Source organism: Xyrauchen texanus, chromosome 6, assembly GCF_025860055.1.
Source record: "Xyrauchen texanus isolate HMW12.3.18 chromosome 6, RBS_HiC_50CHRs, whole genome shotgun sequence".
Classification (NCBI taxonomy): Eukaryota; Metazoa; Chordata; class Actinopteri; order Cypriniformes; family Catostomidae; genus Xyrauchen; species Xyrauchen texanus.
Window position 1 is genome coordinate 29,883,745 of NC_068281.1, and position 21,048 is coordinate 29,904,792.

Genomic DNA, 21,048 nt, shown 5'->3' on the forward strand with positions numbered 1-21,048 from the left:
GCTCAGTGTGTTCACCGCACTGACCTTTTCATGACCCTTTTGTTTGTGGTAGAGTCTTTTCCTTGCCAGGATCGCTTTTGGCTTGCTCGCTATTTTCTGTAAAGCTGCTTTGAGACAGTATGTATTGTGAAAAGTGCTATTTAACTGACGACTGATAGCACATGTTACAAAGTGTCACACTAATTCCATTTCACTTCAACTTCAGCAGAATTAAAATAAAACCTGCTGTCTGTCACAATGTAAAATGTATGCTACTCTGAGGAATACCTGAAACAAATCATGAATGATGGAAAGCTGTGGATGCGAGTGTTCAATAGCACAACAGCAGCCTCTGCTGTCCAATTACGCCTCACATAAGTTCATTTGAAGCATCATGTTTCATAAGGAAGTCCTAATATGTTAATATGAGCAATCAGAAATTAAATGTTACAAAATAAAATTATTTCTCAATAAGTCCTGATATACCCTACTCCCAAATATTTACCTAAAACTCTTAACCCAGCCCAAAGCAATTACAGTTGCCAAAACATCAGACATTCCCCAATTTATCATACGTTTAGCCTCCCTGTCTGTGTGTTCGCTCCAGAGCCGACACAATCTCATTTCTTTTCTTTTTTTTCAGTTAACTTAATTAGCAGCAAGTTTATCTCTCACCTAAAAACATCCTCAGTATTCCAGTTTAATTAAAATGGGGACTTGCATTCACGCGCCACATTATTCAGGAGTATGTGCATGCATGCAAACAAGCCAGTGCATCTCAGCTATTATAATAATTGGGAATATGAGCTCAATAATGGAGAATCCAAAGCTAATGCCAGATAAAGGCAGGAGCGCACCTCTGCAACCAGGTTGGATCAGAGCATTAACACCAGTCAGAAATATTATCATCGAGAGTCCAGATGCAGCACAATCCATTTTTATTATATTTCACAAATTTTTTGTCTTGTAAAAATTTCCATTTTCAGTTTATATGTTGAAGTTGTGTTATAATTGCAACTAAAGTCACACGATTATTCAAATTGAGGATATTCATGTAGGCAGTGTTGAGAAGATTACTTCTGAAATGTGGTACTGAGTACAAATTAGGTTACACAACTTAAATAGTAATCAGTGACCTGATCTTTTAGTTAATCTAATCATTATGGAAGCCCTGAACCACAAGGTGGAATAAAATCACTGGTTGATTTTTTTGTTTTTGTTCTTTTGTCATAGTGGCTTAAAATGTTATTGCTTTTAGATTACTTATTTAATGTTTTGATGGAAATCTAATTTTAAGTCTAATATGCATTCAGTAATTTTTTCCTCATTTTAAAAGTTTTACTTCTAAAGAAATTAATTGTAACACTCACATGAGATAAAGACTCCAATTAGCCTATATATAAGTAACCTTAAAGCTGTTTTATTCTACATGGAGATGGTCCCCTCATGGTAGCTGCCATGTTAGAATCACATGACCAGCCGAATACTAATCGCCGTAGCTGAGTTACCGCCCAGTTTTTGGACAATTTCACTCATGGATTAATTGAATCATGGCTGACTGTTAATCATTTCTACAATGGTATCTGTATCTGAAAACAATTGCATTTGAATGATGCTGCATCCATGTCCCTTGTTGTCAGTGTAAGTCCAAGACAACATAAACACAAAAATTAGGATCAATTTGGACTCCTTTCATTAAATATTCATAAACATGTAATCAAACAGCAATTTGCTTTGCCATTACCTGTAGCTCCCCTTTTAACTATCCAGACTGATATATGTAACCTTATGGAATTATGTAATCCATTAAAAAATTATCAATCACATTTAAAAATGCAATGCAACCTAAATACAACACTTGATTTTAATGTGTAGTGTACTACTACCTAAGACTGGGTGTGAGTGACATCAGATGATGCTGTCGAGGGCCTCCATGTGACCGAGTTCGTTCTACATCAACCTAGATTGCGTTTGACACATTTAGCTGCAGCGCTTCGTTTCAGTAATGTTTCGGCATTGATTTGGTGAATCTTCAGAAGTTGTACAGAATTCCAAATTTTGCTTGTACCGAGATCAGGAAAAGCAAGGCATTCGGGTCATAAATTTGATGTTAATGTTTGCAATTATAATACCATTTGGCCAATAATATTTAAGTTCAACGTACCCTTTGTTCATTTTAATTGGCCATAATTCAAATATTAAGGAAGAAACAGGCGCACAGGGTTGCTGAGCTTGGCCTTACAGCCTTGGAAATGTAGAAGAGTGTGCTTTTCCTGCGGATCAAACCCCTGTTTTATACAAGTAAATGCCATTGAGTGGATGACATTTAACAAGCAGTGTTGTTTTGTAAGAACATGTCAGGGAAAAGGTCAGGCAAGGTGAATTTATAGTTCAGAGTGGATCATTGTAAAGGGCGAGGAGGTGATTTTCATTAAGGCTTGTTAATTATGTTTTGTTTTTGTTTTTTTAAAGTAATTTCATGTCAGTTGCCTCTGGAACCTCATAGACATGAGCTGCTTGCACAGTGTGTATAAGATGTGGGGGTGTTGAGCTAAAAACAGAGTTGCTAGATACATTGTCTAATAAAAGTTGATTTTTTTAAAACTCCTATGAGATTGTATAAAACTAAGCCTTGTTAACTTTTCAAATATAACTATAAATTAAAAGATTAGTCTTAATTGGTTTGAACTCTAAAAGCTGCAATTCGGGTCAAATTCAATTTACAGGTTTTATTAAAAGCATGTTTACATCTATCACACTCCTTCAATATATATATATATATTTTTGTATTTTTTATTATTTTTTTTTTAATTGTATTTAAAAAAACAAAATACACTCTATACTATGCCTCTGTGCAAAGAAATCTCAACCATTTCCCTACATGACTTGATTTCTGTGAGAATGTACCTGGTACCTCCCCTACTATAAATAGAGGTTAGATTTGTGCATATTTGGACAAAAGCACTTGAATAAATATGATCTATGTGCCGACATTTATAGTATACTAAATATTAAGTATGCAAAATAATTAAGGATGCCCTCCTTTCAAGAACTGTACACTTCCAGAGTGAGGAAAAGGGCTGGGAAATCACTCTGGACCTCACTCACCCCCCACTAAATTTTTGAACTGTTGCTGTCTGGTCGGCGCTTCAGAGCTGAGCACCAGAACCGTCAGACACAGGAACAGTTTTTTCCCTCCGGCCATCCATCTAATGAACAAGTAAATTGCCCCATTGAGCAATAATTATGTGCAATACACTGCTTAGTCTATTTTTATTTATCCAACATATACCTCATTTTCCATACATTCCCTTGCATCTGTATAACATATTTTTATTTGTGTATGTATGTATGTGTGTGTGTGTGTGTGTATATATATATCTATATATCTATATATATCTATATATATATATATATATATATATATATATATATATATATATATATATATATATATATATATAAAATAAAATATATATATATATATATGTATATGTTTTATTGTTTGTGCACTGGAAGCTTCTATCACAAAGACAAATTCCTTTTATGTGTAAGCATAATTGGCAATAAAGCTCTGCGCTAGCTATTATATAAAAAATAAAAATGCATTCTTAAAGGTGCAATATGTAAACATTTTCATGTAATATTCAAATAAATTTTTTGCAAATGTGTGAACGGCTTGTAACCCAACTTAAAAAAAGGAACCCTTCCCGGACTTCCTGGGTTGCCTATTAAAGCCTGTAGACTGATGTTCATGTGAAGGGAGCGGGTCGTTTCTGCAGGTAAAATCATAAGGATGTGATGTTTATGCATGCTCCCGAGAGCCTCAGTAATAGCTTCTCTTCTGCTATTCAACAGCGACAACATATTGCAGCAAACGTCCGACTCCCAGCACAACACAGACTCCTACACAACTCAGAGAAAGCCAATAAAACATTTATCTACTGAATCCTCACAAGATCACGGTCGAGCGAAAACTAGAGTGAACATCGTCAATGCATTTGATTCCTGGAGGAACCTTGTTTAGTTTTGGGTAGGGGTGCTCAATACGGCGATCGCGATCTACCAGTCGATTGCAAAGGCAATGCTGGTAGATCGCACAAAATTTAAATGTACTTTCGTTAAATTTTTATAAAAATAAATATAATGTCTTTCCTTCTTTTAGTTTCTGTCTGACTTGCACTTGACGAGTAAATATTGAGCAGGTGAGGTTTTGTTTATTCAGTTGCCATGACAACTAGGTTTGCGCATACGCTCCTTCCAAGGACTTCTGAGAACAGAGCGCGAAATTTCGATGTTACTGCCCTGATTAGGCGAAACTGTCTGATTCCATTCAGTGCAAGTCATCAGAATAAGGTAAATGCCCTGGCTATTGTAATCTATTGTGCTGTAGGTGTTTTGGGTTTAGTTTTAAAACTGAATGATATCAACATTGAATATTATTATATATTTTGTTATTAATTAGAAGATTAATTCCATTTAGGGATTCATGCAGTAGTCCCAACAAGCATTTTCTTATTTTAAATGAAACTGTGTTTTTTAGTTGGTAGATCTTATTGAGTTGGTCATTTAAAAGTAGATCATCACACAAACAAGTGTGGGCACCCCTGGTTTTGGGGATCAAAACTGACCCTGTTCTTCTTATTGGACAGGTAAGCTTACATAAATGCAAAGCATGTGAAATATAGTGCCATAAGGTTTGATCTGTGTAATTTTAGTTAATTTGATCTTGCCTGCTAACGCTGATGAATTGCAAGCTAACTTGCTTTGTAACTTCAATGGTATTCAACAGGATAAATTTCAGCAAATACACTGGTTTTTTATTTGTAGTACAACATATGACATACAAAACATACAATAGTGCAACATAACAGTACAGTGCAACAGTAAACTGTCTGGTATATTTTGGTGTAACTGTATGTGTATCAGTATGATATGTTAGCTGATAAGTAGTTTCAGTTTAGACTCAAAGTTTGTAGTAAAACAATCATAACAGTGTCATTTTAATTATGCTACATCATCTGTCAGCATGATGTCAGTGAATCAAGTTCAGTCTCTTTGTACGTTACGTCATTGTTTTGGCTGATGCTTGCTCATTCACCTATGGAGTGTGTGCGTGAGCACGAGCAACAGGTAGCTGACTGCAGTTCACTTAACGGCCACAGGTGTCATTGATAACAAAGGTTTCTGAATCTTACACACTGCACTTTTAAGTAAACATGACATTTCTATATGACCACAGTTTTCATATGTGGGTTGATATAGTGAGAGGGCAATATACACTATATCCTTTGACTATTTTAATATGAATAAATGCACAGTATTAAGGGTGTTTTTAAGTAACATGTTACTTGTAATGAAAATGCTAGCTAAAATTAATACGGAAAATGTTTTGGCCCCTGCTATGTTTTCAACTAGAAAATCTGTTCTCTGCTAGAAAGTAGTTGAAGAGCCCTGGCCTATAGCCTGTAGGAAGACTGTCATACCAGCTTCAAACATATATAGCTTGCTGGTATTAATAATAAAGAACAAAAACGGACTGTCCAGATATATCACTAAAAGCAAAGTGAGAATATATGATATCTTTTCAAGCTGTGAGGGCGATCTGAAATTCTTTTTATTTCAAATGTGCTATAGAGAACAACAGGAAACAGTTTAAATCATGTGCACAATTTATCTTGAGGATGTTCAGATATTTTGTATAAAGTTTCATGCAATGTCTGAGCGTTTTCACTGTCCTGTATGACCTGGGACTCTTATTCAGTTCAACTGAGAGTACAGTCAGAAAGTACACATTGCATTATACGTTTTCTTAAAGAAAATTGCATGATGAGGCTGAAGACAGACATAGAGTCAGACTCCACCTAGTGTAGAGGGTTTATGTTACACAGTAGCTATGTGCTGTTTAGATGAGTGAGGGCACAAACTGGTGGTAAATTTCAGTTAGCCCAACAAGATCAAACTCCCTTTTGAGGTCATCGAGTGATAAAATGTCTTTCACTTCAAATGTTGACATCCTGAAAAAAAGAGAGCAGGGAAACAGGAAAAACATTTAATAAACAATTGGACAGAGGAGTACATGAGTATGTGTATCAAAGCTCAAAACTTTTTTTATTGTCATGTGTACAGAGTACCAAGTACAATGAAATCCTTGCAAAACTGAGACAACACGTAGGCCTACACAGCTCCAGATTGCGACTATAATTTAAAATGTAGTCAGGTTGTGTGCGTTCATATGCGGTTTCATCAGATAATCTTGCGAGTTATTGAATACATCTTTATAGCGAGTGCCACCAATGTGTCTTGCTCTGCTTTTTACCCGTTCTGTTGTGATGACATGCTCGCTGCATCAAACGCAACAATAAACCCAGCGTGAGAGAGTCATGAAAAATTACTCTTTTGAACCGGATCTTTTTCATGAATCATTTGAAAAGAACTGAGGGTTTAAACTCTGGAGCTCAGGTTAGCAGTTTGAATCAGATACAATTTTTCAGCGAATCAGCCATCAGTGAGCTCACAAAGGGGAGCGCAGACATTTCAAAATAATAGTCCCATGTGTATTTCGGGCGTCTTTACAATTATAAGTCCTGTATTGTGTACCACTCTTTTCTTCTGGAAATTGTTGATTGGGATTGGAGTAGCACAATAAACTGCATCTTAATTTCTCTGTGTCTGGGCCATCCGGAAACGGTAAAGAAAGAGTAAGGCAACATTTTAAAACGATAAAAAACAAAAAAGTATATATATAAACAAGATAGAAAGCAGATGAAAAGGAAGACAGCTGATAAGCCATTATTTGAAGGTTTAATAAACAGTATATATAAGTTTGCATTCTCTTTTGCCTCAAATGTTCACACCCCTTTCATAATTTATACCAATATAAGAGAAAATATGTTTTATTTATTACTGCCCAAACAGATATTTACATAAAATATAGTAGGCATATAGTGTCAAAAGCTTTATATATATATATATATATATATTTTAGGACTGTCGATTTAACGCGTTAATAACGTGCGATTAATTTGACAAAAATTAACGCACTTTAATCGCAATGCTTTCCTGAGAAATTCCAGCTTGTAGTACCACCTGTTTACTCCAGAGGGCAGTAATTGAAATTTCAGCTGTGTGAGCAACACAGTTTACACAGTGAAGAAAACCATTTCTTGCGTTCAAAACACTTGGAGCGCAAATGCGATCTTTAAGGGATCTTAAGATGTGTTTAAAGATTGAGTATTAAACTATATTTAACTCGACACAGTGACCTAAACATTTTCTTTTTATGACGCAACACACCCGAGACGCAGGTCATACGGTCTTTACCTCATACATATTTAATTACCAACGAGGTTAAGGAGGTGTCCTTTAAACTATTACAGCATTTTTACCCAGTCAATCTTTATTTAAGAAACATGCTCCCTGAAATAGATCCACTTTGCTTCTTCTGTAATGCTGTAGATGAAAAGTTTGTTTGTTTGTACGTACCTCTATTTTAACTAGTTTTTCTTTGCTTTATAAAGACATTTTATGTCTGATTAATCTTTTTATTTCTGATTAATCTTTTTATTTTTCTTGCCAAGTTTTTAATACATAAGTGTAAATTTATGTCTATAAAACCCCTATTTGCACATTTTTGTAAAGACTTGAAGTATTATTTAAATACTCTTTGTACCTCCAACAACTCCAAAGCATTGAAAACCATTACACTAACTAATGAATATAATGTCTTGGCATTATTGTAAAATATATCTGTAGTATTGTGTACTATGTATACTCCTGGCTTGATTCTAAAAAAAAAAAAATGTCTAACGCAGGTGTAAATTGACAGTCCCTAAACAAACCCTCACAATAAATCTCAAACTGATTGCAAAATTCACTTGTGAAATGGATTGCTGTGAACTGTATGCCAATGATTGACTTATGATCAATAATATGGTAGTAATCAATACATTGTATTCCAAAGCTAATTTTTATATTGTCTTATCAATGATGAACTCTTCTGCTACAAGAATGTAATGCATTTGAATTATCTGAACATTTGTTTTATATATATATATATAAAACTATGTATAATTATTTCGTCATTATATATTGAATTATTGTTATATGAGGAGCTTTCTCAACAAATATTTGTATATGCGATTAATCACGATTAATTAATCGGAACACCATGTAATTAATTCGATAAAAAAATGTAATCCATTGACAGCCCTAAAATATATATATATATATATATATATATAGTCTTCCTTTTCTTCTGCTTTCTATCTTGTTTCTGAACAGCAATCTAAATTAAGCAATTCTGTGATTTGGCAACTAAAAAAAGCCATTTGGCTCCTTAATGTTTCAGTTTAGGAGCCAATGGCTCCCAAGTCATTTTTTCAGTCTGGAGCCCTGATGTATGTGCAAAGAAAGCAAGACAAACAGGGAGTGACAGACAGCAATGATGAGGCATTGCTGTATATATGGTATATACACAATATACCACACACTTTAACAATGTGAAAAGGTCTATTGAAAGTGCATGTAGAATGCAGATGTTTAAAAGTGTTCTGGGCCTTACATTAACATCTCCTCTGATTGTGGGATCTCACATAGGACACTCATCATCTTTTCTTTGCAGCGTTTCCCTGAGGAATCAACATCAACTTTCACAGTCTTCTGAAGATGTAGGTATTCCTATAGAAAGACAGATTTAGCATGTATGTGTCATAAAAATGTATGAACATACGAAACAATACACACTCTTCAGTTACAGTAGATATTAATTAAAAGTAAAACATGTGTTTAGCAAGTATGCGATATAGTGTTAGAAAAGTTACATTATCGTTCCATTACAGAAGCATTTTAGGGTGTTAGCGAAATAAAACAAGATTTGATAAGCAAATTAACTGAGACCATGAAGATTTCTACTTTTAGAAATACATTTTGTATTAACTTGTAATCATACTTTAATATTTTCTTTTGTTCCTTGCAGCAGAATCAATATCAGCTTCCCTGTAAAGAGTCTTCCAGTGAGACACAACTCTATTGTCCATTTTTCAATTAGTTTGATGTATTTTGCTTTGGATCTCATATGATCTATATGCAGTAATGCTGTCCAGGTTTCTTCTTTAATTTCTGGTCTTATCTCTGCTAAATGGCTGCTTGATGTTTTGTTCAAGTCAGAGAAGTTTTCCTGAAGCCACAGAATTAAGCCATGGACCATAGGCTCTGGTGGAAGTGATCGTGCTCTGTCAAGTAAACTGTTTCTCAGGTGCTGGCACCGTTTCCTCGATAAATGGCTGGAACTGATGCTGATGTCTGGAGGCGTGTGCGGGTAATCAGGAGAGATGTGGAAAATAAGGCTTAGAGGAGTTTTCTCGTTGTTCTTCTCTGTCAGAGTATGTATGCGGTACACAAATCCTCTTTCAGCTGCATTTAAACATAACATGACATTAGATTTAAACAGATCAGTGTAAAAGTGATTGAAATAATTTAATATCATGTAACATCTTTTCTTATGTAAAATGCAAACTTGAGAATGCAGAAAAATCAGAAACGTCCAGACATCTTAGATTTACCTTTTATAACCATAGTTTTCACAAAAATATGATTGTTACACCAGCCGGGAAACAAAAAATCTTAAAACAGTCTAAAGTGGTTTGCTGGTCTCCCAGCATGACCAGCTGACAAGTGCCCAGAACCTATAGACACAGAGACTGTAACACAGAGCAATTTTGGGGGGAATTTGTCAAATGAAATCAATAATTGAATTGAAGGTGTGAGACTTGACACATCCACAAAGCAGAACACATGAACTTACATGCATAGAAATGAATAGGCAAAACTATAACACAGAGCAATTTTTGGGAATTTGTCAAATAAAATAAATAATTCAGCCAAAATGCAGAACACACCGATAGAAATTAAGGGGTGAGACGATAACACATCCACAATGCTGAACACATACGCTTACACACTCACTCACACACAGAGGAATGAATGGGTGAGACTATAACACATCCACACAGGGATGAACGAGTGAGAATATAACACATCCACAATGCAGAAAACATGTGCTCATACACACAAACACAGGAATGAATGGGTGAGACTATAACACATCCACAATTCAGTAGTGAAGTTTTGTATGACACTGAAGCTTCAAAGCGTGTATCGAATACGCAGCACAATTATCAATGAAGCGCTGGCTCACAGAATCACGTGATCAATGAAAAACAAAGTCTTGCTTTCTGTCCAGTCACATTCACGCTGTGTGTCGGACTGTACGAATCCAGATGTCTACTCTTCAGGTTTATGGAAGTTTAAGTCCATTTACAAACGTATTTCAAATTACATTATGATATATCCTGTAATACAAGTATTATTAAAAATAGAGCACCAGATACTTGACTCATACAACTCTGTTAGTCTGTTATTTATGTACATCAATATTATTATCACATTTATTGCCATAATTTAATAAGTGAATAAAATTATCAGAAGTTGAAAATCAACACACATCATTGTTAGGCTTATTTGTGCAGACTGGATCAAAACGTGATCAGGTGCTTTATACAATGGAGCTGCATACCCAGGATTATGGCTGCTTTAAATTGGACCAACACCAGATGACACTGTTTTGTTTAGATTTTTACACACCCGAGGCTTTGAATATTTTCCCAGAGCAATCGGGGAATTTCAGGTCATGTAAATAACTACAAACTCAGAAACTGGCATTTTTCTGTCCGGTCAGCGCCTCTTCTAAGAGTTGTGTTCATTTCCCAATCTAAGGGGGAGAGATCGAAATTGCACCCGGCTGATGCTCACTTTGTCGCGGGGACGCTCGTCCCTCGAGCGCGCATTTGCTGAAGCGAAATTATAGCGTGATGGCTAGCGACTTATTGAATCATAATATATGTGTCACGGCTTATTTCTTATCATGAAGAAAATTGCCAATACGCAGCTTTCTTATTAATAGAAAGTTTGTTTTTTGTGAGTTAAAGATGGATTGAAGTGAACAGAAAGGTGAGAGAGGAAGTCTTCAACCCATTAGACACCGCAACAAAATATGTTTATGATTTGTTTTTGTTTTGGCTTGTTTTCCAATATAAATATCTAAAACTTCTTTAAAACTACATACATTTACTTGCAGCTATACTGCAGAAGAAAAAATTTTGTGTTGAATATAATATTAAAAATATAAATATTTTTAAATGTCTAAAAATCCATAAAGAAGCCGCATATAAGATATTTTCTTTTAGAGAATAGATCTTGAATATAAGTATATTTTGTCTTTACTGCACTCGCAGAAGTCTAACTAAGTGAAAAAAATGCCTCGTTTTGAAGAGACAAATTTGACGGTTTTTTTTTTTTTTTTTTTTTTTTACAAAGTACTACTGCTGCCAAAGTGGTAAGTTATAAAAACTATTCAAAAATATATATTATATAGTTTCATAGCCATATGTGTAAGCTCTGTAGCCTATTATTATCCGGACCTTTGCTGGGAAGGAAATTTAGAGGCCGGACCTCTTGAAACTTTAATTGAGTGCCTCATCTACTGGTTATTTTTATTGTGACATCATTTTCAAATCGTATAATTACTCTTTTTCATTGCACCAGATGGCAGTAATCTGTCCCCAATACATGACACATTCTTATATTTTCATTAAATACAAGTGTAGGTTTATACTGTAGTGAAATTAACATAAATGTGTTTATTTGTATACCATATTGTGTAATTGATCAATTTAAAGGTAGATAAAGAAACTATTATTACCATAGTACATTCTTTGAAGCCAGCAAACTCACCTGACTCTTCGAGCAACTCAAACTCATCCTTTTCGCAGTATATAGCTGATAAAACGGACATTTCATCAGTCGCTTCCTTTGCCATTTTTGTAAGCCAAGAGAGACACGAAACGTGACATTATAGAGTGAGCGTCCCGACATTCACATGGTTTGTTGTTGTACAAGAAGATAGACTTCCGGGTAGAAACACTATTGCAAAAACGGTTCCATCCTAATCTATAACATAAAATGTTGTACATGAACTAATTTTCAACAAATATATGCATCGTTTTGTTTTGATTACAAGTAATACTTGTCACTGCATAATTTTATTGGATTGCATCACTGAACATAATTTGCAATCTGCTAGAAATTCAAACCCATCATATTTTTTGTTGAAAGTCTTATGTGGTAAATTCTAATGTTTAAATTACATTGTGGCAGGAAGAATTAACTGAAAGCTATATATAATTATTATTATTTTTTTTCTGAGATCCACCTCCTCCCCCTGGACTATCTGACTAAAGTAAAAAAATAGAAAGACAATTGTAAAATAATTGGTATAGACATTATGAAACATAATAGTGGAGATGGGGAGTTGGAGGAGTGCCTGAAGAATCGTGACCGTTGTGAGGGAAGCAGCCACTAATACATGTATATCCTTGGAATATGATTGGCAGGACTACTGCATCAAGCTCCTCCTGAACTTCATTTACAGATATATTATGAATATTAAACACATTTTGTCAACAAATTACTTTATGGCAGAAATAAACCTTTATGCAATAAAATAGTAGTAAATGAAGATAAACAGAAAATATTTCCAACAGACTATTCACATCATCATTGGATTCTGTTTTAACAGTTGAGGGTCATTACAATTAATCACAGCATCAATGTGGATGGTTAACGCTCTGAATATTTTCAAATAAAGTAGAAAATCAAATGTGTGTTGATGCATCAATATTGGTTAATAACTGATCTAAAAATCATACACTACATTTCATTATAGCATGCCAGGACGCCCTCATAACTTTGACAATCCACTGCATAAAACATAGTAGTTAACACATCTGTATACTGTATGTTTGCTTCTTGTTTAACACAAAGTAAAATGTATTATTCATCTGATCATCACAGTGCCACTATATTATTCTTAACAGTTTTCGCTGGAGGTCAGATCCTGTATATCCTATTGATCATGAAAGACTCATGAGGGAGATTCACGTGGAGGTCCAGCGCCACCAGGCCACTTTCATACGGTCCCAAACAGCCCCTAAAGAATCAAAGGCAGGACGCACGTCTAGGATGGTGTGCTTGGACACCTGGCCACCATCATAGTAGTCTATTACATATCTGACCTCTTTTCCACACCGGTCAATAATCCAGTCATGCCTGTCAAATGGTAGTTCATGCCTACAACAAGAAAGACCAAAAAACACACCTTTTGATATCTGACTTGACCACGGACTGCAACAATTATTGTGAGAAAGCAGCAGGCACAAGACAGACTAGGCACTCGTCACAAAAAAAACAACAAAAGCATCAGTTACAGTAAAGTGATTTTATTATGGAATAACGTCACTTACCCCATCCAGTGGCGAAACCTAGCTCTGGGTGAGAGGTCTTTTGCTTTGCCACCAAACCTTAAAAGAGAAGGTCCGCATGGGCAGTCTCTGTGGAGGACAGCAGCAGAAAATCAGGACTGATCATTGCGGTGGCAACTGAGGACACGATTGCATTTGATGAGTAACTTACATGGAATGGAGCTTCTCCCATCTGAGGATTTCCTGCCAGGCTTGCTCATTATTCTGGTTGTGAATACTGATGATGTTTGACATATCTTTTTGGTTGACATCATCATTGTTCCAGCGCCATCTGGTGAAGATTAAGGAGTTGGGAGTTCCCCTTACAAATCATGATGCCATTCTTGGACAATGTCTATCGCACATAGCTATATTGCTCCATCTGCTATATTCTCCATCAGGACACAAGAAAAACTCACCCTTTCCGCAGCATGGCATTCCAGAACATCTGTTCTGAAGGATAAACCCATTTCTGCTCAGATCCAGCACGGGGGATGGTAGACTCCTCTCTTGCAACAGACAGGATAAATGGTTGACCAGGTGACGGCTGCTGGTTAGGTGGTGGCATCTATTTGGAAACAGTAAAATGAGGCTGGATGATGAAGAGATCCTATTTCCATCTATCAAGTTCAAAATCAAAGCCGAAAACGATCAATCATCGAGATGAAATACCTTTCATTTGCAAATATTAAACATCTATATAAATCAAAAAATTAGGAGACCATAAATCTCCACTTTCACATTCTTCTTTTGTTTTTGGCGATTTGCATTCTTTGTGCATATCGCCACCTACTTGGTAGGGAGAACAATTTATAGTAAAAAAGGACTAAAATATTGATCTGTTTCTCACCCACACCTATCTTATCACTTCAGAAGATATGGATTCAAAAACTGGAGTCTTAAGGATTACTTTAATGCTGCCTTTATGTCCTTAAAATTTTGGTACCCATACACTTGCATTATATAGACCTAAATATTCTTCTAAAAATCTTCATTTGTGTTCAGCAGATGAAAGTCATACATATCTGGGATGCATGCGGGTGAATAGATGATGAGAGAATTTTCATTTTTGGGTGAACTATCCCTTTAGTGCACAACAAGTTAAATCAGTAGCTGCATACCATATTTGCTGGATTGATGTCAGAAATTGCAGTTTTGACTCCATTGGCAGCTCTCATTGGACACTCTACAAATTCATAAGCCCGTTCCTGATGTGCAGGTATATCCGTCACTGTCTTCAGCTCATCTTTGCTAGGTGCAGACACCTGAAGCTCTGGGCATTCTGAAGGAGGCACGCATGTTTGAGGTGTTAATGACTAGTCAGTCAGAAGACTGAGCAAAGGGATTGTGAACTTTATTTCTAATGTTGTGACAAGGTAAAAAACAAGATATACCATCAGTAAGTTACTGTATATGAAAAAAAAATGAAAAAAATAAACTGTGGTGGATTTTCCACAGCTGGTTGGTTGATTATTGCAATTACTGAAGAGAAGTCTTACTTTTTTTAACATCTCTGTGCATCGGACAGCCCTGTGGTGGTGTGCTGCCAGAATCAGGCACCACGATGCCCTCTGCCTTCACAGTCCCTGTAGGGCTGGACATCGTGTCTCCCAACAGGTTCCCAAACGAAGAGGATCAGACCTATTTGTAAAGAAAGATCAATGAACAGACACATATTTGAGTGACTTTTCATTTTGCATGTCATTGTTGTTATCTAAATATATATTTAAATCATAACCATCTAACCATCTCTTGAAAAGACATGACATAAGAATGAACTGCTATAAGCCTCACAAGTCCTGTATTGATACATTTCTAAATGCAGGATTTTGCAAGGTGACTTTAGGTGCAGTCATTTAAAAATAAAGTGAAGACCTGTCAGTAACGTTTTTCTTTAACCCGGGGAATCTTAATAATATCAAATTGTTTTATTCCTGCAGCATGTACTACAGAATGATGCTTTCAAATAGTTGTGTAACAAATGTTACACAAGGCTCCTCTCTTACTGAACAGCTTGGACACAAGCATTTATTGAAAAGCAAATGTAGCGCAACTAATTTCTCAGACAATTCAAATTGCTCTGTTAACGCTATATATGCAAGTGTAATCGCTATATAATAGTAAAGAACACTTACTTAACGGTACATGCCACCTCTACTGTCAATATCGTTCACTAGGAACATGCCTCATCTCCCACGGTGCTCTGGTGCTGTCGCGGTGCCTTACATCACACAATGTGTGTGGTAGTTCGGACAGTGAAGTGAATACTGCCCCCTATAGCATCGGAGAGCTTTATTATTTTGGCTTGATAAGCCGAGACCAAAGCTGTGTCCCAAATTACACACTATACACTATGCACTTATAAACACTTAAAGATTTGTTACTACACAGAAGCATTCGCCTTTTAACAGCTGACAGTAGTGACGTTTCAAGCGCACGTAATATGTTGCCGCTAGCTTTAGTGCATTAGCGGACCTCAATTCAACACTTGCATTTCAAACAAAGTACATATTCACACAGTTTTGTGTGATGGTAAAGCATTCAACTTACATATGCAAGGTGCTGTCTTCACAGACGTTTCACTAGCTGTTACATTCTTCATTATAACATCTGTTTTGTCAACCAGTGTAAACATACTACCCGCACTACTTGCACTACAAAACGACGTAGAATAGTGCAGATGTGTGCATGGAATGATTTTCCGGACATTATTCAAAAGGAATTGCAAATTGTATTTGCAATTGCGTTTTCAATTTGTGGACACATAAAATGTGACATAATCCAAACGCAATTGCAAATCGCGCATTACCGTTTGCATTTTCGTTTAAGCGAACGCACAGTGACTGCCAGATTTCAAATGGAAAAGCAAAGTCCGTTTGCAACTGTGTTTCCCATATCTTACGAGTTTTGGCCCTGTCATATTTAAATAGCAATTTCAATTACCATGTCTGCTTTTTCACTTTCTCAGCGTCGCGTATGTAGCCAGCCAAAACTCAAGCGGAATACTAATTCCCTTCCCAGCCGGCATTTCAACGTTGATTCACCGTTGAAACAACGTCAGGTACCATGGTTGAATCAACGGTGAATTACCTTTCGATTTTGCAAAACGGATCAACGTTGATATTGTGATGTCGTTTCACCGCGGAAGAAACAACGTTGATTCACCGTTGAAATCGCGACGTCGTTTCACTCTTACCTTTCGGGTTATGGTCTTCTGTCGACGTTGAATCACCTTTCGATTTTGAAATTCGAAATTGAATCAACGTTGATATTGTAACCCTGTACCCGGCGTAGCCTACCTGTAATTTTGCTTAAACGTCAACACTGAAAAGTAAACTATGATTTTCGGTGCATATTTAGTATTTTCAGCAACTAATAAAACTTGCTGTACATGATTTGCAATTGGACGACATAAAAAGAAAAAAAAACATTCTAACAATTAGATGTTCATAAATCTGCAGTGCAGGGATGAGGTGCTTCATTTTCTAAAGAAAAAGTTTAACAATTACACCAAATGGAAAAATAATTTTCTTAGAATTTAAATATACATCTATATTGTAGACTACATTCACACTTTCACATAATGTATTGAAAAAATTCTCGTTCAACAACAAAGCACTTTCTTAAGGGTTTAATGATATCAGAATGCAGAGGGAAAAAGCTTTTAATTCTAATTTCATACACACTGCAAATATTCACACAATAGCCTATATATAAATAATTACAAATATGGTTTGGAAACTTGCTCAAGTCTGTTTGACCAAAAATACATAAACCGTAACACTGACAAACACTAAAATCTTACCATTTCCAAACTTGTGACCAACATATGTACTCATTTCGTAACAAACATATGTACTCATTTCATAACATTCTAAAATCTCAACAATTAAGTGAAAAAGAATCCAAGTGAAAGTAAGGAAAGTTTGTAGAACAAGTAAGAAGTCTTTTGTAGAACTTCACATTCTACTAGCAACAGTCATTAAAAAGGTGTCTTCAAGGAAGAGTCTTCTTACGGCCACCACCACCCATCCTCTCTGGTGCATATTTTAAATATTTGGACATGGTCTCCATTACTTTTGTACTGGTTGTGTTGTGTGCATTGACGACTGCATCTAAAGGGAAAAAATCAAAACAGTCCAGATCAACAAAATTGCTATAAATTTATGGAAAAGCTTTTAAAGGGGTCATATAATGGTACATGCACTTTTTCAAGTTGATTGTACTGAAATGTGTGTTGGCTGTGCCTGTACACAACCATCCTATTATGATAAAAATCCATCCAGTGTTTTTGTTTTAATCTCCTTATATATTTTCCCCTGCCTCAAATCGAGCCGTTCGACCGTGTGACGTCACACGGTCGGACGCCTCCCAGAATTGTTGATTGACAGCAGTGTTTCAACACAGACCGCCCTCGCTCGTGAGCGTAGCTGTCAATCATAGTCCGTCATCATTGTTGATACACTGGAGCAGAATGGTGCCTAGCGATTGTGGTGTTCTGTTCTTCGGTGTAATAACGAACACAGCAGTCATTTTGATGTTCCTAAATCTGAACCGCTGAAGACGCAGTGGCTGAGTTTTGTTTACGATGGGAAAAATGAAGTTTTCATTTAGACCCTAAAGATTCATATTAACTTGTACAAAAATGGCATTATATGACCCCTTTAAGAATGTCAAAGTTATTAGTCAAGTCAAGTCATCTTCATTTATATAGCGCTTGTAACAATGGATCGTTTCAAAGCAGCTTTACAGAGATAAACATATAACTTAAGGTAGCCGAGAATGTTTTGGCTTTATAGCGATTCTCGAATAATGTTATTTCCAGCTAAAGTTAGTTTTGATTGATTCACCTCCGTCACAATGATCATTTGTTATTAAATTAGGGGCCGCTAAGACGACGGCGTTCTCTCTAAACAGACTTTAAACACGAACCTGTGATAAACGCTGATGGTGTTCACATGCGCATTGAGAATTGAATCTATAGTTATGTGCTTTTGAATATATGTGCGCAGGTTTGTAATTCCCTACAAACCATGCCTAAACAAACTACTTCTCTTGCCTATAATTTGATACAGAATTTTGTTTTATTTTATCACTTCGGTGTGGGTACGCGAACCGGAATTCACAACGTATAATAGCCTAATTTAGAGATCACTTTTTTTTTTAACCGACTACCGACAACTTTGATCGGTTAACGTTGATACGGTCAACCATCGGCCTATTGAGCCAAAACACCACCAGGTAATTGTTGGTATATAGGTAGAGTGAAGCAGCCAATTGGCATATGGGGATGTTTAGGAGACCATGATTAACAAGAGGCCATTGGGTAGATTTGGCCTGGGATTTTTAATGACCACAGAGAGTCAGGACCTCTTACTAGTCTCACTCAGAGCCATATACAGGTGAAACTCAAAAAATTAGAATATCGTGCAAAAGTTCATTAATTTCAGTAATTCAACTTAAAAGGTGAAACTAATATATTATATAGACTCATTACAAGCAAAGTAAGATATTTCAAGCCTTTATTTGATATAATTTTGATGATTATGGCTTACAGCTTATGAAAACCCCAAATTCAAAATCTCAGAAAATTAGAATATTGTGAAAAGGTTCAGTATTGTAGGCTCAAAGTGTCACACTCTAATCAGCTAAACACCTGCAAAGGGTTCCTGAGCCTTTAAACGGTCTCTCAGTCTGGTTCAGTTGAATTCACAATCATGGGGAAGACTGCTGACCTGACAGTTGTGCAAAACCATCATTGACGCCCTCCACAAGGAGGGAAAGCCTCAAAAGGTAATTGCAAAAGAAGTTGGATGTTCTCAAAGTGCTGTATCAAAGCACATTAATAGAAAGTTAAGTGGAAGGGAAAAGTGTGGAAGAAAAAGGTGCACAAGCAGCAGGGATGACCGTAGCCTGGAGAGGATTGTCAGGAAAAGGCAATTCAAATGTGTGGGGGAGCTTCACAAGGAGTGGATTGAGGCTGGAGTTACTGCATCAAGAGCCACCACACACAGACGGGTCCTGGACATGGGCTTCAAATGTCAAACGTCTTACCTGGGCTAAAGAAAAAAGAACTGGTCTGTTGCTCAGTGGTCCAAAGTCCTCTTTTCTGATGAGAGCAAATTTTGCATCTCATTTGGAAACCAAGGTCCCAGAGTCTGGAGGAAGAATGGAGAGGCACACAATCCAAGATGCTTGAAGTCCAGTGTGAAGTTTCCACAGTCTGTGTTGGTTTGGGGAGCCATGTCATCGGCTGGTGTTGGTCCACTGTGCTTTATTAAGTCCAGAGTCAACGCAGCCGTCTACCGGGACATTTTAGAGCACTTCATGCTTCCTTCAGCAGACAAGCTTTATGGAGATGCTGACTTCATTTTCCAGCAGGACTTGGCACCTGCCCACACTGCCAAAAGTACCAAAACCTGGTTCAATGACCATGGTATTACTGTGCTTGATTGGCCAGCAAACTCGCCTGACCTGAACCCCATAGAGAATCTATGGGGCATTGCTAAGAGAAAGATGAGAGTCATGAGACCAAACAATGCAGAAGAGCTGAAGGCCGCTATTGAAGCATCTTGGTCTTCCATAACACCTCAGCAGTGCCACAGGCTGATAGCATCCATGCCACGCCGCATTGAGGCAGTAATTAATGCAAAAGGGGCCCAAACCAAGTACTGAGTACATATGCATGATTATACTTTTCAGAGGGCCGACATTTCTGTATTTAAAATCCTTTTTTTTATTAATTTCATGTAATATTCTAATTTTCTGAGATTTTGAATTTGGGGTTTTCATAAGCTGTAAGCCATAATCATCAAAATTATATCAAATAAAGGCTTGAAATATCTTACTTTGCTTGTAATGAGTCTATATAATATATTAGTTTCACCTTTTAAGTTGAATTACTGAAATTAATGAACTTTTGCACGATATTCTAATTTTTCGAGTTTCACCTGTAGAGAGAGAGTTGCGACAACTCCATTGACTCCAATGGAACGTTTTTTTACAGCAATGGCGGCTCGTGGAGCCTCTCAATAGTTCCCGGAAGTAGCAGCAAACACATGCCGCGCCGTAGAACAAACCGTTTGCGATGCACTTTTAAAAGGTGAGACGTTTAAAGAATAATATTATCTTATTCTGTATATTATCAGTACATCTAAATAAAAATAACTTGTAAATTAAAACCTTATAGTTGAGTATTACTCATTAAATTAGGAGATAAGGGATGTTATCGGATAACTAACAGATTAGGCAAGGATTGGAGCTGGATAACGTTAGTAACACCCTATTAATTGTAAAATCTGTTCTCTTGATTCAGTTTCATCCATGGTTTAAAAAAAAAAAAAAAGTAATATCGTAATATATTATTAAAATTTAAAATAACTGTTTTCTATTTTAATGTATTTTAAAATGGAATTTACTCCTGTGATGCCAAGCTGAATTTTCAGCCTCATTACTTTTGAACGGCAGTTTATATACGAGTATGCTTAAGTTGTTTTAAAGCTGAATATATTGTGTATATGAGTAAGTATTGTAAGAATTATACATTAGATATATAATATTTATAATACATAAATAATTATATTACTACATATAGAATTGTAAACAATAAACTTCATTTCACTAAATTTTACATTTATGTAACTGCTGCTAATAGTTAATAGTTCATTGACCCATTGTGCGGTGTGAGCTGGAAATCATCTGTCACCAGCCT

The 21,048-nt window shown here is 36.2% G+C and overlaps 2 protein-coding genes across 2 annotated transcripts; both read right to left on the reverse strand.

Annotated features, from left to right (window-relative positions):
- Positions 1-4,786: 4,786 nt before the first annotated feature.
- On the reverse strand, positions 4,787-11,933 carry rwdd3 (RWD domain containing 3). The gene is made up of 4 exons (XM_052127993.1): positions 11,773-11,933; positions 8,930-9,393; positions 8,543-8,658; positions 4,787-5,996 (listed from the first exon to the last, which is right to left on the reverse strand). Exons 1-4 carry the CDS (start codon positions 11,855-11,857, stop codon positions 5,885-5,887), a joined length of 777 nt encoding a protein of 258 aa, XP_051983953.1. The 5' UTR covers positions 11,858-11,933; the 3' UTR covers positions 4,787-5,884.
- Positions 11,934-12,165: 232 nt separating this feature from the next.
- LOC127644679 (holocytochrome c-type synthase) lies at positions 12,166-15,584 on the reverse strand. The gene is made up of 7 exons (XM_052127990.1): positions 15,473-15,584; positions 14,837-14,978; positions 14,459-14,619; positions 13,757-13,905; positions 13,510-13,629; positions 13,341-13,427; positions 12,166-13,167 (listed from the first exon to the last, which is right to left on the reverse strand). The coding sequence occupies exons 2-7, from the start codon at positions 14,937-14,939 to the stop codon at positions 12,975-12,977; spliced, it is 813 nt and encodes a 270-aa protein (XP_051983950.1). The 5' UTR covers positions 14,940-14,978; positions 15,473-15,584; the 3' UTR covers positions 12,166-12,974.
- Between the last annotated feature and the right edge of the window lie 5,464 nt (positions 15,585-21,048).

Excerpts from the sequence above, each read along its gene's own strand:
- LOC127644679 (XM_052127990.1), bottom strand. The coding sequence starts at position 14,939 with ATGTCCAGCCCTACAGGGACTGTGAAGGCAGAGGGCATCGTGGTGCCT. Across the intron at positions 13,630-13,756 it reads AATGCCATGCTGCGGAAAGG|ATGGCGCTGGAACAATGATG; the intron begins GTGAGTTTTTCT and ends AATCTTCACCAG. Across the intron at positions 13,168-13,340 it reads AGGTTTCGCCACTGGATGGG|GCATGAACTACCATTTGACA; the intron begins GTAAGTGACGTT and ends TTCTTGTTGTAG.
- rwdd3 (XM_052127993.1), bottom strand. The coding sequence starts at position 11,857 with ATGGCAAAGGAAGCGACTGATGAAATGTCCGTTTTATCAGCTATATAC. Across the intron at positions 9,394-11,772 it reads TGAGTTGCTCGAAGAGTCAG|CTGAAAGAGGATTTGTGTAC; the intron begins GTGAGTTTGCTG and ends GTTTAAATGCAG. Across the intron at positions 5,997-8,542 it reads CAATCAGAGGAGATGTTAAT|GATGTCAACATTTGAAGTGA; the intron begins GTAAGGCCCAGA and ends TCTTTTTTTCAG.